Source organism: Prionailurus bengalensis, chromosome A1 (assembly GCF_016509475.1).
Source record: "Prionailurus bengalensis isolate Pbe53 chromosome A1, Fcat_Pben_1.1_paternal_pri, whole genome shotgun sequence".
NCBI classification, from domain to species: Eukaryota; Metazoa; Chordata; class Mammalia; order Carnivora; family Felidae; genus Prionailurus; species Prionailurus bengalensis.
Window position 1 is genome coordinate 130,720,774 of NC_057343.1, and position 14,671 is coordinate 130,735,444.

General features: G+C 36.0%; 1 protein-coding gene across 2 annotated transcripts in view; it reads left to right on the top strand.

Moving 5' to 3' along the window:
* Positions 1 to 14,671, top strand: part of IPO11 (importin 11) — a 204,015-nt gene that overhangs the window by 99,029 nt on the left and 90,315 nt on the right. For both annotated transcript variants that reach the window (XM_043591102.1, XM_043591112.1), the window contains exons 22-24: positions 789 to 865; positions 8,367 to 8,446; positions 8,823 to 8,903. In XM_043591102.1, coding sequence (XP_043447037.1) covers positions 789 to 865; positions 8,367 to 8,446; positions 8,823 to 8,903 — 238 coding nt within the window. The remainder of the gene's footprint in view (positions 1 to 788; positions 866 to 8,366; positions 8,447 to 8,822; positions 8,904 to 14,671) is intronic.

The window sequence follows — 14,671 nt, forward strand, 5'->3', positions numbered from 1 at the left end:
TCTTATTAACTTAGTTGGCATATCATGTGAGGAACCATCCATATATACACTCAGTAGATGGGAAGGCAGGCAAGGTAATAGAAGAAATTGTTTGAGATGTGATTCTGTTTTTCCAGAGAATGGCTTCAACATATCATTAGGTGTGTTTTCTTTGAGTGTTGGATAGGTCCTCTCTTACCAGATTAAGGATTTACTTTCTGTTTTTAATAGGATAAGCGTTTTTATAATGAATGTTAGATTTTGAATAGGATCCCCTCCTACTCCTTTCTTGCAACTATTGTGACAATCATGGTTTTTTTTTTTTTCTCCTTTAAGTTCTTTGGGTGAGGGGTGAGGAGGTAAACCAAACGCACACTTCTGTGATAAACCGCAACCCATATATGTTTTATTTTTTATAGATTTATTCTTTCATATTGCCCAGTGTCTTGTTGAAAGGGCACATCAGTTACATGTGACAGAACAATATAAAAAGAACAAGACAATTTTATGTTTCCTTGACCATTCCATAATAATCATGCTTTTGCTGTATCATTAAAATTTTATTGTAAAGACGTTTTGTAGTTGTAAATATTTTAATATGTAGTTACTTCCCTTACTATTTTTGCTGTGTATATAGAAAATAATAATGTGCGATGTGTACTTTTTCATTTGATATAGAAAGATAACTTTTGTAACTTGCTGTATTCATTTTTCTTTCTTCCTTTAGATGGGACAATTTTTTAGTAAGTTGTATTGTTAAGAGCTTAATGGCTATAGAAAGAGATTCAGCTATTTGTTTTTTCTCCTAGGTTAGTGACTTTGGAAAACAGCCCATGTGTTACACCGGAGTTGCTTCGCATATTTCAGAATATGTCCCCCCTTCTTGGTATGTATTAAAATGTAAACTTAATACTGTTTTTGAATGCAGCCCTCGTTTGGGGCCTTATTGGGTGACTTTAAATTATACCTTCCATTTTACACAAGTCCCTGATACTCACAAGTTTAATAGTGTTTTAATAGTTTGTGGATTTTTTTTCCTATATAACTTTGTAAAACCATTTCTACTTTGTGAAGAGTGAACGCTAAATTTACTAAATCACTAAAAAAAGTCTTCTTGGAAATCTAATTCTGTGTTTTAACTTTGTTAAAATTTCTGTGTTTCATAGCAGATTCTATAAAGTATTTAAAAGACAATATTATAAAACTGCTTCTGTATACCGTGGTTTCATCCAGTTTGTTTTACAAAGTGATTTTATGCTATCAGATTTATGCTATCACAAATGAGCTCTGTACATATTTTTTTTTCTTTTTTTTAATTTTTAAATTTATTTTGAGAGAGAGACAGTGTGAGTTGGGGAGGGCAGAGACAGGGAGAAAGAGAATCTCAAGCAGGCTCCCAGCTTCCAGCACAGAGCCCAGTGTGGGACTTGAACTCATGAACTGTGCGATCATGACCTGAGCTGAAACCAAGAGTTGGATGCTTAACTGACTGAGCCACCCAGGTGCTCCCATACATGTTTCTCTTTTAGCCTAAGGAAGCAACAATGTGAAGACTGTTAACTACTGGCAAATCATATTTATTGTTTGTTGATGTGTTACTTATGTATAGAGATGTGACATCAGTAAGCTTAGTGTTCTTTTGTCTTTTAAAGTTTATTTTGTGAGAGAGAGAGCATGTGAGCAGGGGAGGGGCAGAATGAGAGGGAGAGAGAGAATCCTGAGCAGGCTCTGAGCTGTCGGTGCAGAGCCAGAAGTGGGGCTCTAGCTCACAAACAGTGAGATCATGACCTGAGTCCAAATCAAGAGTTGGATGCTTAACTAACTGAGCACCCAGGCACCCTATCCTGAAGCTTGATGTTCCTGGAGCATCACTTGTGGCACATGGGATAGGGGAACTGGACACTCTGCAAGGAATGGGGCCTTAGTTTCTTTCAGCCACCTTGGATGAGATCTAATTGTTGTTTTGTTTTTCAATCTAAACATGGATTATGATGATAATTCTCAAGGAAATAAATACTTTTCTGTTAGATATCACTACCATTCACAAGTATGTAGTATTTTACATTGAAAAAATGAATAATTGTTTATTTTACTTCGTGAGGGATTTTATCATTGGAGATTCACATTTTTTTTCTTTCCAAGATTTCATTTAAATTCAGGTTAGTTAACATTCGGTGTAGTATTGGTTTCAGGAGTAGAATTCAGTGGTTCATCACTTACATATGACACTCGGTGCTTGTCACAACTGCCGACCTTAATGCCCATCACCCATCTAGACCATCTGCCCACCCATCTCCCCTCCAGCAACCCTCAGTTTTCTGTATTTAAGAGTCTTTTAGGGTTTGCCTCTCGGTTTTTATCTTATTTTATTTTTCCTTCCCTTCCCCACATATCATTTGTATTTTTTCTTAATTCCACATGTGAGTGAAATCATAGGATATTTGTCTTTCTCTGACTGACTTCAGTTAGCATAATACAGTCGAGTTTCATCCACATCAACTCATGGAGTAATACAAGGATTGTATACGGTGCTATTTAGTCACCTTTCTGATTCTTTTCCAGTCTGTAAAATAGTATCATTTATTTATAAAATGTAAAAATTTTTTTCCATTCATAGTATTCTTCAAGCATCTCTAATTCCTTCATTAGAACTTTGTATACACTAACTGAATATTGTCAGGAGAGGGCATTTATGGCAATATCTGAAGACTTTTGCTGGGAACTTATTTGTAGTGAGCAGTTTTATTAGAGGCAGAAATATTATTGAGGTACAGTGATGCACTGGAAAAGTAGATAAACTTTTTGAAAGTATCAACAAATGTGGATTAAAACACTATTAAAAACTGATTAGAAAATATCTCATTTGCTGGGTGGTATTAGTGGGCAGATGATATAATTAGTCCTTTGTGTTTTTTCTGAGATCTTCTGTTATCCTGTTCTTCATATAAATCTCAAATAATACCAAAATACCCATTGTTTTCCATTAAAGAGCCACTTGCCATTTATCATAAAGTGTCCTTATAAAAATGTTGAAAAAATTCCCAAAGATGAAGACTGTGCCAATAGACCACTTATTGCTAGTCTTGTAAGAAAAGTTGTGTCTGTCTTTAAGACACCACAGAGAAATAGAATGGGAAATAGCCTTTCATTTCCCTTAACTCTGGCAGAGGCCTTTTAGTTCTATTCTACCTAACTTGGAGACCACATACAGTGCCATTCTGGGTAATCCACAGTTCTTTATATTTGACCGAGGAATAGAAACCTCAACTGGAGCCATTATCAACGTTGTCATGAACAGGATTCAGACAATTTTCCTTTATGGATATCTTCCTAAGTAAAAATGGCTGACTCCTGTTCATGACAAAGTGGATAGTCACAGTGATTTCACTTTACATGTGTTCTTTGACCCCAAATTCAGCATACCTGACCTTTACAGTATAGCAGGAGAAGGGTTGGTACACTGGAAAAAGAGTAACCCTACTGTGATTTTATGACAGTATTTTGAGTGCAGATTTAGGTAAACACGATGGTACAGTTTACCATAGAAAGCTTTGTAGCTGATGCATAGTCTTTCCAAATCAGTAAGGACGTCTATGTGTTAAGAACATTCTCTGGCACATACTAAAGATTAGTTAAGTATTTTGCAATTACATGTGTTACTGTTAATATTACTGTTATTTTAAAAGAAAAGCTAACCAACCTTTTTAGGATTTGTTACTTAACTGGATCAAAAACTAGTGAAATTGTAGAGCACCTGGGTGGCTTAGGCGGTTAAGCATCTGACTCTTGATTTCAGCTCAGATCATGATCTCACTATTGGTGAGATCAAGCCCTGCCTTGAGCTCAGTGCTGACAGCACTGAGCCTTCTTGGGATATTCTCTCTCTCTCTCTCTCTCTGTCTGTCTCTGTCTCTGTCTCCGTCTCTCTCTCTCTCTCCCTCTCCCTCTCCCTCTCCCTCTCCCTCTCCCTCTCCCTCTCCCTCTCCCCCTCCCCCCCCTCCCCCTCCCCCTCCCCGTTGCTCTCCCCCACCCACCACGAGTACTCATACATGCACTCTCTGTTCCTCCCCCACAAACGCACGCCCTCTCTCTGAAAATGAGTAAACATTGTTTAAAAGAGAACTAGTGAGATTTCATCCTTGTGATACTGATATTTGATGTAAACTTTTTTAATTTTCAAAAGTTTTAAAAATTCTGTATTTTACAGATAGTAGCAGTGAATATAGATGATATAGATGCTTTTGAATTAGTTTATTCCCTACTTTTCTCTTTGAAAGCAAACATTATGTGTAATTTGTTTTATGTATTATGGTATGTATATTTGGTTTGGTAATATGAAGAAATCATGTTTACACGTTTAGTAACCTTGACATCAGTGTTAACTTTTTTTTTTGAGTATTGTAAAACTAATTTCCACATACAGCATTTTGCGTATACATTCTTTTATATGAGGTTTAAAATTTACTTTGAAGTCCACCCGGAGTATTAATTTTAATCATTTAAGAATACAGATCAAAAGAAAACTTGCTTATCTTATCAGTGAAAACACATTCTTTTTATATCTGTGATTTTTATTTATTTAAAAAAAATTTTTTTTAACGTTTATTCATCTTTGAGAGACAGAGCGAGACAAAGCATGAGCGGGGAAGGGGCAGAGAGAGGGAGACACAGAATCCGAAGCAGGCTCCAGTCTCCGAGCTGTCAGCACAGAGTTCAATGCGGGGCTCGAACTCACAAACTGCGAGATCATGACCTGAGCCAAAGTCGGACGCTCAGCTGACTGAGCCACCCAGGCGCTCCAATATCTGTGATTTTTAAAAAGTTACTTAGTCAATATGATAGCTATTACATTTTTATAAGTAGAAATAAAGCTATTGGCAGGAATTTTCTCATTTTCGTTTAAAATCCATAAAACCAACAATATTGACTATTATTAGATGTTTAAGTTAATGGTTTTTAAGATATGTTAATTAAGTGTGAATAAATCCAGGGCTAAAATTCATTTTATATCCTTTTTCCTAAATATATGTAGAATCAGAGGAATTTAAAGTAGAACCAGAGGCTATAATTAAAAGTAATTCAGATAATGTAGTTCTAAAGGCTTGTTTTTAAAATCCTTTAAATCTATTTTATAGTGTTAACTTACTTAGTATTCTCATTACTTACAAGATACATATCTGACTGGCTCTTGTCCATGTTACCATAAATGTCAAACTAATGTTCCTTGACCCATCAAATTTTTCTGCTGGTAACTTGCTCTCTAATTTGGAAGGGACTTTTCCCTCTCTAACTTCATGATAATGTAGGTAGGCTCTTTTACACATTTTAGCCCTCATATATTATCAGAACTTGAAATAAAAAGAAATTGTGATAGTCACATTTCCAAACATAAACATTAAGTAGTATGGTTAAATAGAGTTTTCTACTCAATTTTTTAAACATTATTCAATAATTTGTTCTCTTTGTCCTATTACAGAGACTTTAAGAAATTAAATAAAACATAACATGAAGGTGCAGATTACAGGAGCAAAAGAATAGGGGGTAAAAAAGGATTTGCAGAGTATAAATTATAATTAGACTAATAGATACAAATCATACATGGATAGTACAATTAGATACTATGGGTCAGAGATTTGCCCTCTGATTTCATTCACAAGCTATGAAAGAAACACTTGACCACTTAAATTAGGCATTTTCAGTGTGGACACTGTTGACATTTTGGGTCAGGTCATTTTTTGCTTTGAGGTGCTGTCGTGTGCATTGTAGGGAGCTTAATTGCCTCCTTAACCTCATTCCACTAGACAGTTGTAACAACCAGAGTTTCCAGCCCTTGCCATGTATCTCCTGGGAGGGCAGTAGCCCCTGCTTGATAGCATTTGATTTAAGTTATTCACAGGGTCTGAAAGTAAATACAGGGCACCTGGGTGACTCAGTTGAGTTTCCAACTCTTGATTTCAGTTCAGGTCATAATCCCAAGGTCTTGGGATTGAGCCCTGCTTGGGATTCTCTCTCTCCATTTGCTCCTCTCTCCTGCTCGGGTGTGCTCTCTCTCTCTATATATAAAAATAAAACAAATGAAATAAATACGATCTCTTGCATGGTTGAAGTATGGCTCTTTTTTTTTATTAAAAAAAATTTTTTTAACCTTTATTTTTGAGAGTGAGGGAGGGAAAGAGCAGTGGGAGAGGGCTAGAAAGGGGGAAACGGAGGATCTGAAATCGGCTCTGACACGGTGAGCACAGAGCCTGACGCGAGGCTCGAACTCAAAAACCATGAGATTGTGACCTGAGCTGAAAGCAAGAGTTGGATGCTTAACCGACTGAGCCACCCAGGCGCCTTAAAGCATAGCTCCTTTTGATATTAGACTGGACAGTAATTTTTCTTCAGAGTGTCCGTAGGAACTCATGGATATAATGAATAACATTCATTATATTTTAAACTAGATAAATTTATTAATTTTAAGTGTATTTTTAGTGTCAGTATTTAATACTTGCTGATAATAGCATGTCCTAGAAAATTCAGTCAAAGCTAACCTTGGCATGATAGAGGCATGGAAAACAGTATGAAGTGAACTAGTCACTTGAGTGTTTGCCTCTCTAGATGCACCCAGGAATAGTGTTTAAAGTGTCTGCAAGAAGAGATGGACACTGTGGTTTTGGAAATTAATCCTTCTTAAATATTGTTCCCTTCATCGTATATATTGATAAGATTTTAGACGTCAGTGATTTAGAAATTACATTCCCTGATGTGCCTGTATTGTGGCCTTTTTAAGCTCTTATTTAAGCAAGACCTTTCTGCCTTACTTGTAATCATTGCCCATCTCTTTTTCACTGTTGGTCTGCTAAACAGTGTACCCAAGTCCAGACTTGGCTTTCTCCTCGAGGAGAAAAAGACAATTTCTTGTAAGAATTATTTTATCCAGGGGTGCCTTGAGTGGCTCAGTCGCTTAAGTGTCCTACTCTAGGTTTTAGCTCAGTTCATAATCTCACTGTTTGTGAGTTCGAGCCCCATGTTGGGCTCTGTGTTGATAGCTCAGAGACAGCTTGGGGTTCTCTCTCTCCCTCTCTCTATGCCCCTCCTCTGCTCCCACGCTCTCTCTCTCAAAATAAATAAACTTAAAAAAAAAAAAAAAAAAACAGCTTTATCCAATATAAAGGCCTGCTCCTTTATCCAGAGATTTTGTCATCTTAATGAAAAATATTTAGATGATAGCTTTTATTATTTCTATGTTTTTTCATTAGTATGGTAACAATTAATCCATCTCTGTCCCTTCCACTTTTTTCATTTTAAACTGGTCTGTTGAATCCTAAAGTATGTACCGAATGTGCCTTTAAAAGACGTTTTGAGCTGGAAGTAAGATGGTCTGATACTTTTGAAAGTACATGGGAAGTTCTCATCCAAATAGAATGTCTTCTCACTTTGCTAGGATGGGAATTAATTGAGTGCCAGAGCCTAGGCCAATATTTTGTCAGAAAAAAAATCTTTTTTAATCGTATTGTAAGTAGAATTTTGAAAATATTAGCAACAAAGAATGGCAGATGTTTAATGTAGATTTTGGGGTCATGTTTTGATCTGTATAATTATATACATAAGATCTGTAGTCTATTGTATTATACGTGTTAAGATGTCAAATAACACTATGAACATTTGATGATATACAATTTTAATAAAATAGATTTCTACTCGAATAGCTAAAACACAATATCCTTGTGCTATTCTGGTAGTTACAGTTTTTTAAATTTATTTATTTTGAGAGAGAGAGCTTGCATGAGCAGGGTAGGGACTGAGAGCGGGGGGGAGAGAGAGAGAATCCAAGCAGCCTCCATGCCATCAGTGTGGAGCCCAATGTGGGGCTTGAACCCATTAACTGAGATCATGACCTGAACTGAAATCAAGAGTTAGACGCTTAATGGACTAAGTCACCCAGGTGCCCCGGTAGTTACATTTTAAGAACATCTTTTATGTGTAATAAGCTCTTACAGGGGAGGAGACTTGAAGATGATCAAGGATTGAGAATTACCTAAATGGTTTAAGTTTTTGGAGTGTAACAGGGACTCTTTCCATAAGTAGGGCACTAGCACTAGAAATGTAGTTTGAAACAAAAGGTTGGTTCATTTGGTTACATAATTCTTTTCTGAAGGGAAAAAAAAGCCTGGTCCTTAATATTTTTTTCTGAATTGTTTTAACTAGTGGAGGTGTATGGGAAAGTACTCACGTATAGGTTGATGTCAGTTTTTAGATAACTATCTATATCTTAGTAGTCTGAATAGCACTCAGAAAAGATTTGTAAAGAAGGGTATGTAACTTAGTTCTAAATAAATTGTTTCATTTAAACTGATTGTGAACATTGAATTAATTTGTTCTTTTTCAAATAAATTTATTGGCAGAACTAAGTTCAGAAAACCTCAGAACCTGCTTTAAGATCATCAATGGTTATATCTTTTTATCATCAACAGAATTTCTACAGGTATGGTTTAGTAGTTTCTGCGTTGTAAAAATTTATGTAGTTATTTGATTGTTGCTCATTTGAAATCAAGAGGTACCTTTTACAAATTTTAAAGATCGCTCTATTACTTTAAAGAGAGAAAAAAACTTTGTAAGCACTGTAAGGCAGATAGGATGCAGATAAATGTATCCTTATATTTCTGTAAAAATCAGTAAAGCAGTGAACTGTATTTTTATTTTCTAAGCTTTTCCTTCTTAAGAGTTCTAATTGAAACTTTATATGCTTAGAACTTAAGTATATAATGCACAAATAGGTGATAGTTCCACATTGGATTTTTGCCTTTTTTAATACTGCAAATGTATTCATATGTATATTTTGACTTCTGATTGAATTTCAGACATATGCAGTAGGTCTATGTCAGTCCTTTTGTGAGCTGCTAAAGGAAATTACTACAGAAGGTCAAGTTCAAGTGCTCAAGGTATTGTCCTATGTTAAATGAATATTGTAATTTTTCCATCTGTATTTTGCAAAATTGGACCTTCATTTGGGTTTGGATGATTGGCAAGAAAAGTACTAGACAGTTTTTTCTTTTAAAGTTATTTAATTTCCCTGACACCTCTGAACCAGGGATCTCAAACTTGAATGTGCATACAGATCTCCTGAGGATGTTGTTAAAATGCAGATTCCACGTTTCTGACAAGGTCCCTGCTGATGGGACCCTAATCAAGGCCCATTCCTCCTCCCCCATTCTGAAACCTTACTTTGTGTAGCAAAGCTTTAAAATGTTTATGAATTGTAAACACGTATTGGTAGCATGTGATACGTCTCACTGCTCCAGTTGGTTAGCCTACTTGTAGGAAGAAATTTTATTATTATAATTTAGAACTTTTAATTTGTGTTGGCTATCATAGTTACACTACTAACTTGTATAGATTGTGTATAATTTAGAATGAATATCAAATCATTGTGTTGTATACCTGAAAGTAATGTATGTTCTATGTCAGTTATACCTCAATTAAAAAAAAAACTTTAAAAATAAACTGAGTTAATCTTTATGCCTTATATCTTTCCAGGTTAAAGATCTTTATATGTTGCATATAATTGTGTATAATTAAGAACAGGCTCCGAGTTGTATATATTTATGTACTTAAGATATAACTAGTATTGGGGCGCCTGGGTGGCGCAGTCGGTTAAGCGTCCGACTTCAGCCAGGTCACGATCTCGCAGTCCGTGAGTTCGAGCCCCGCGTCAGGCTCTGGGCTGATGGCTCGGAGCCTGGAGCCTGGAGCCTGTTTCCGATTCTGTGTCTCCCTCTCTCTCTGCCCCTCCCCCATTCATGCTCTGTCTCTCTCTGTCCCAAAAAAATAAATAAAAACGTGGAAAAAAAAAAATTAAAAAAAAAATAAAGATATAACTAGTATCAAATATATATATTTATAAACACATAGGTGTTCATAAATATAGTGAAATATATCTTTACATGTACACGTATGTGTGTGTATATACATAACGTTCACATGTGCTCTGTTTGTACTTCACAAGAATGTACATCCCCTTTTTATCCCCCTCATTTCTTAGCTGTGTTCTAGATCAGATATGGTCAGATATGCAAGATGGTTAGATGAAGTGTTAATTATCATAACAAAGTATGATTTATTGTATGGAAACCATGGCATTTATTTAGGTCCTAAAAACTATATGATTTCCCCCCAGTGAAATAAAAAGTGTTTGCTCAAAGAGGTCCATTTTAAGAAAGGTACAATTGACCCTTGAATAAGTCAGAGGCTTAAGTTGGTGACGCTCTGCACATTTGAAAATCCAGGTTTAACTTCTGAATCCCCATAAACTTCTAATAAACCCTGCTGTTGACCAAACACTTATGTAAATAATCCATTAACAAGTGTGTTTTAAGTTTATCTGTATTATATACTGTATTCTTAAAGTAAGGCAGAAAAAATGTTATTATGGAAATCATATGAGATAAAATGAAAAGAAATGAGAAAATGCATTTACTGTACTATACTGAAAAAATCTGCATAAAAGTGGAATTGCACACTTCACACCCATGTTGTTCAAGAGTCAGCTGTATGTAACTAATGAAAGTAATTGTCATACTAATCCACAGTGTAAATGGGGCTGGTTACTAAGCGGGTAAATGTGCAGATGGTAAAATCCTCTGTATTAACCACTGTGATAGCTACTATGCTTCGAATAAGAGTAACTATCAGTGTGAACTTACTGAAGCATCGTAATATTTAAAGTGTTCTTCAGACATTTATTGTATACACGCACTTGTAAAACTCCAGATATCCATGTTAATATGCTTATTGATTTTACTTTCATATTGGTTGCATTTGATATCTTTGGTGATTATTCATTTATTCACCAAGTGGGTCAGCAAACTTTCTGTAAAGTACCAGATAGTAAATGTTTTAGGGTTTGTGGGCCCATAGAGTCTTTGTCTCAACTATTTGTATCTGCCATTATAGAATTGAAAGCAGTTATAAATGATATGTAATTGAATAAGTGTGGTTGTATTCCAGTAATGCTTTATTGATAGGGTTATGGTTCATGGGCATAGTGTGCCAACCCTTGGTATTGGTATTTATTGCTTTCTTCTACTAGGCATAGGTGATAGGAAAACAGTTTCTGCTTTTTTTTTTTAAATTTTTTTTTAATGTTTATTTATTTTTGAGAGAGAGAAACAGAGTGTGAGCAGGGGAGGGGCAGAGAGAGAGGGAGACACAGAATTGGAAGCAGGCTCCAGGCTCCGAGCTGTCAGCCTGGATCCCGACGCGGGGCTCGAACTTGCAGACTGTGAGGTCATGACCTGAGCTGAAGTCGGATGCTTAACCGACTGAGCCACCCAGGCGCCCCCAGTTTCTGCTTTTAACTCATTTTGTTGGATGGGAGTGGCAAATAAACGAAACAGCCCCTATTCAGTGTTATTTAAATAGTGGTTTTGCATTAGAGGTTTAGTAGGGGTTTATGGTTTCCAGATAAAACACAGTTTTTTAATTTGCAAATTATGGCAACCTAGGTTAGGATGAATTAGACAAATACCAAGTTAAATAACACAAAGAAGTGAGAAAGACTAAGAGCAGAGAAAATACTGTGATGATTGTCTATTGAAGGTGAAGATAATGGTGGTATTTAAAACACATAGTAACTATAAATTGGAAGGTATCCTATGCCGTAGTACTGAGGTTTTCACTTATCAGATGATCAGACAAGGGAGGTACTGGATCATATCATTAAGGACTATATATATTTGCCAGGGCCACTATAACAAAGTACCACAGTGTGGGTGACTTACAACAATAGAAGTCAACGTATAATAGTAATTACGTTTCTCATAGGGTTCTACGTACCAGAAGTCTAAAATCAAGATGTTGGCGCGGCCAACAAAATATGGCAAAACTCTGGTTTTAATTTCATATTTATTTTCTTTCTTAGTATAGGGTTAAAGGGTGAGAATGTGAGCCACAGTTGGAAAAGAAGCATTGGGCTCTGAAGGGGTAATTATAGGAATCTGTGGCTTATAGAGACCCTGGATGCCTGAGGCCTGGTCTGCTGCTATGTGTTTTCTCAGTCCTCACTCCCACTACTTTCAAAGGATTCTCTCAGCTGCAAAGATTTTAAGTAACACTGGACATGTTGTGTACAAAAATGTTCTTGCGAATTTTTAGTGCATTTATGCCCTTACCAAACTGATGTAGCAGCAATATATAATTTTACTGAGAAACTTCATTTGTCTTAGGTAATCCTAGCCTCATCTTTTGCCTGGGTGATAATTTCTTCCCCAGAACTAGAAGATATTTAAAAAAAAAAAAAAAAAAAGTCAACACTGGGCCTTAATTCTACCTGAGGAAAAATGACTTGCAATATAGGAGTGAAAGAAATTTGAAAGGAAATTGCCTTCTCATTTTGATGGTATCTTTATAGATTTCTCTCTCTCTCTCTCTCTCTCTCTCTCTCTCTCTCTTTCTCTTTCTCTTTCTCTTTCTCTTTCTCTTTCTCTCTCGGAGTGTGTGTGTGTGTGTGTGTGTGTGTGTGTGTGTCTATCTTTCTCCTCTAGGAGACTAAGCTTTTCCATGGTCCTAACTTCAATAAATTATGTATTTTCTTTTCTCTGAATGCATACAGTGTAAGTGTTTTGGAAGCGAGGGAATCCATAATTCTTACGTTAAGGATTGCACAGTGATTATCCCTACATCCAGCAGAAATACCAACTAAAACATACCAACTGTACATTTGCAGTGTTATTCCCTCTTGGCCTGTGCTTTGCACATCCATCTGGAGTATATTCTGGGCCTAACTTCTCTCATTTGTTAATGTAAGGAGTTGTGCCACATGAAATTTTAATAATTTGTAACTGCATTATCTGAAGTCCTCTGTGCTAAATTTTAATGGATATATTTTAAGTGATTAAGAGGTTGTTTCTTAGTTTTAAACATCTCCCCAAAAATTTGAATTGAAATGTTTTTGCTTTTTCCTGCTTTGTCATGGTATTAATAATTTCTGAAGGACAAATTGTTCTGAGCCATATGGAATGGGCATTGTGAAATTCATTTGAAAAATGATGCAGATTTTTAGGATGTGTCATAAGGGGAATGTTGACTATTTTTAATTCTATTCTTAACGAAATAATACAATTAAAGCGGTCTAGCATGGTGGGTGAGACTACAGATTGAAGTCAAACTTGCCAGGGTTGGAATATTGGCCCTGCTCCTTCACAGCTGTGGAAGGTGAGCAGGTTACTGTGTTCCTCACTTTCCATCTTGAAAATGGGCAGGAAAACTACCTGTATCCTAGAGTTGAGAGGAGGATCACATGAGCTTACATGTGTGAAGTACTCACCACAGTGCCTACCATGTAATCAGGTAGTATAAGTGTTGGCTATTTTTACCTAATTATATAATTAAGTACTTGTCCGATATCTCCCTTCGGAGAAAGTTAGGCTACCAAACTTGTAGGCCATATAATTCATTTGGTTAAGATTTTTGGCTGTAAGAAAACCAAAACAAATCAGGTTATTCCACCTCTTCTATTGAACATTTCTTCTAAATAAGTGTTTAAAGTAAAAAATACATTAGTTAAAACTTCAAAACTAAGGCTATTTACACAATGATAAAGCTTCATTTTTTATCAAGAGGTATATATCTCAGGGGCACCTGGGTGGCTCAGTCGGTTAAGCAGCCGACTTCGGCTCAGGTCATGATCTCTCGGTTTATAAGTTCGAGTCCCACCTCGGGCTCTGTGCTGACAGCTCAGAGCCTGGAGCCTGTTTCCGATTCTCTGTCTCCCTCTCTCTCTGCCCCTCCCCCATTCATGCTCTGTCTCTCTCTGTCTCAAAAATAAATAAACGTTAAAAAAAAAAAAAAGAATTATGTATCTCAGCTGGCTCTTTGAAATTAATTTTATTTAATTCTTTCTGGCTTTCCAAAATAGTAGCATAGTCTTTTAAAAATTTTTTATTGTGGAAATTACCAAATTTACTAGAAAAAAATTTCTTTGCCTCTCCTTTTTCCTTTCATGTGAAAGGTGATATCACTGTTGGTTTTTTTTTTTTTATTAAAAAAAAATTTTTAATGTTTATTTTTGAGAGAGAGAGTGCAAGTGGGACAAGAGCAAAGAGAGAGGGAGACACAGAATCTGAAGCAGGATCCAAGCTCTGAGCTGTCAGCACAGAGCCCAACACGGAGCCGGAACTCAGGAACTGTGAGATCATGACCTGAGCTGAAGTCGGACGCTCAGCAATTGACTGAGCCATCCGTGCGCCCCTGATATCATTGTTTCTTAATTGTACGTAATAATATTTGATTTAGTAATTCAGCACAAATCAGTTATCATGCAAGTGTACGTTAAAATATTTGTACCATTTAACAAAAGTTAAAGATTAAACCAGTTTCTTCGGACATATGGCGACAGGAGTTCCTTGATAGGATATGAGTACTTGAATTAAAAATTGGCCATCTCATACAACATTTAACACTATTTTTGGGTAAACATTGCTATAACTAAACCTGTGTATTTTATTTGAAATCTCAGAGGCTAGATCTTATCATTTAATTGATGATAAATACTAGGAGTTTGGCAACTATGAATGAATTATTTGTGTTTTTTAAATGAAGGAATATTTTAGGACAATGGTGCTTTTATGCCTGTACTTGAAAACTGAGAGAATTTTCAAAATTTTTGTCATTTTCCTATTCTCAGAGTTCCAGTAAAGCTATAATAATATTT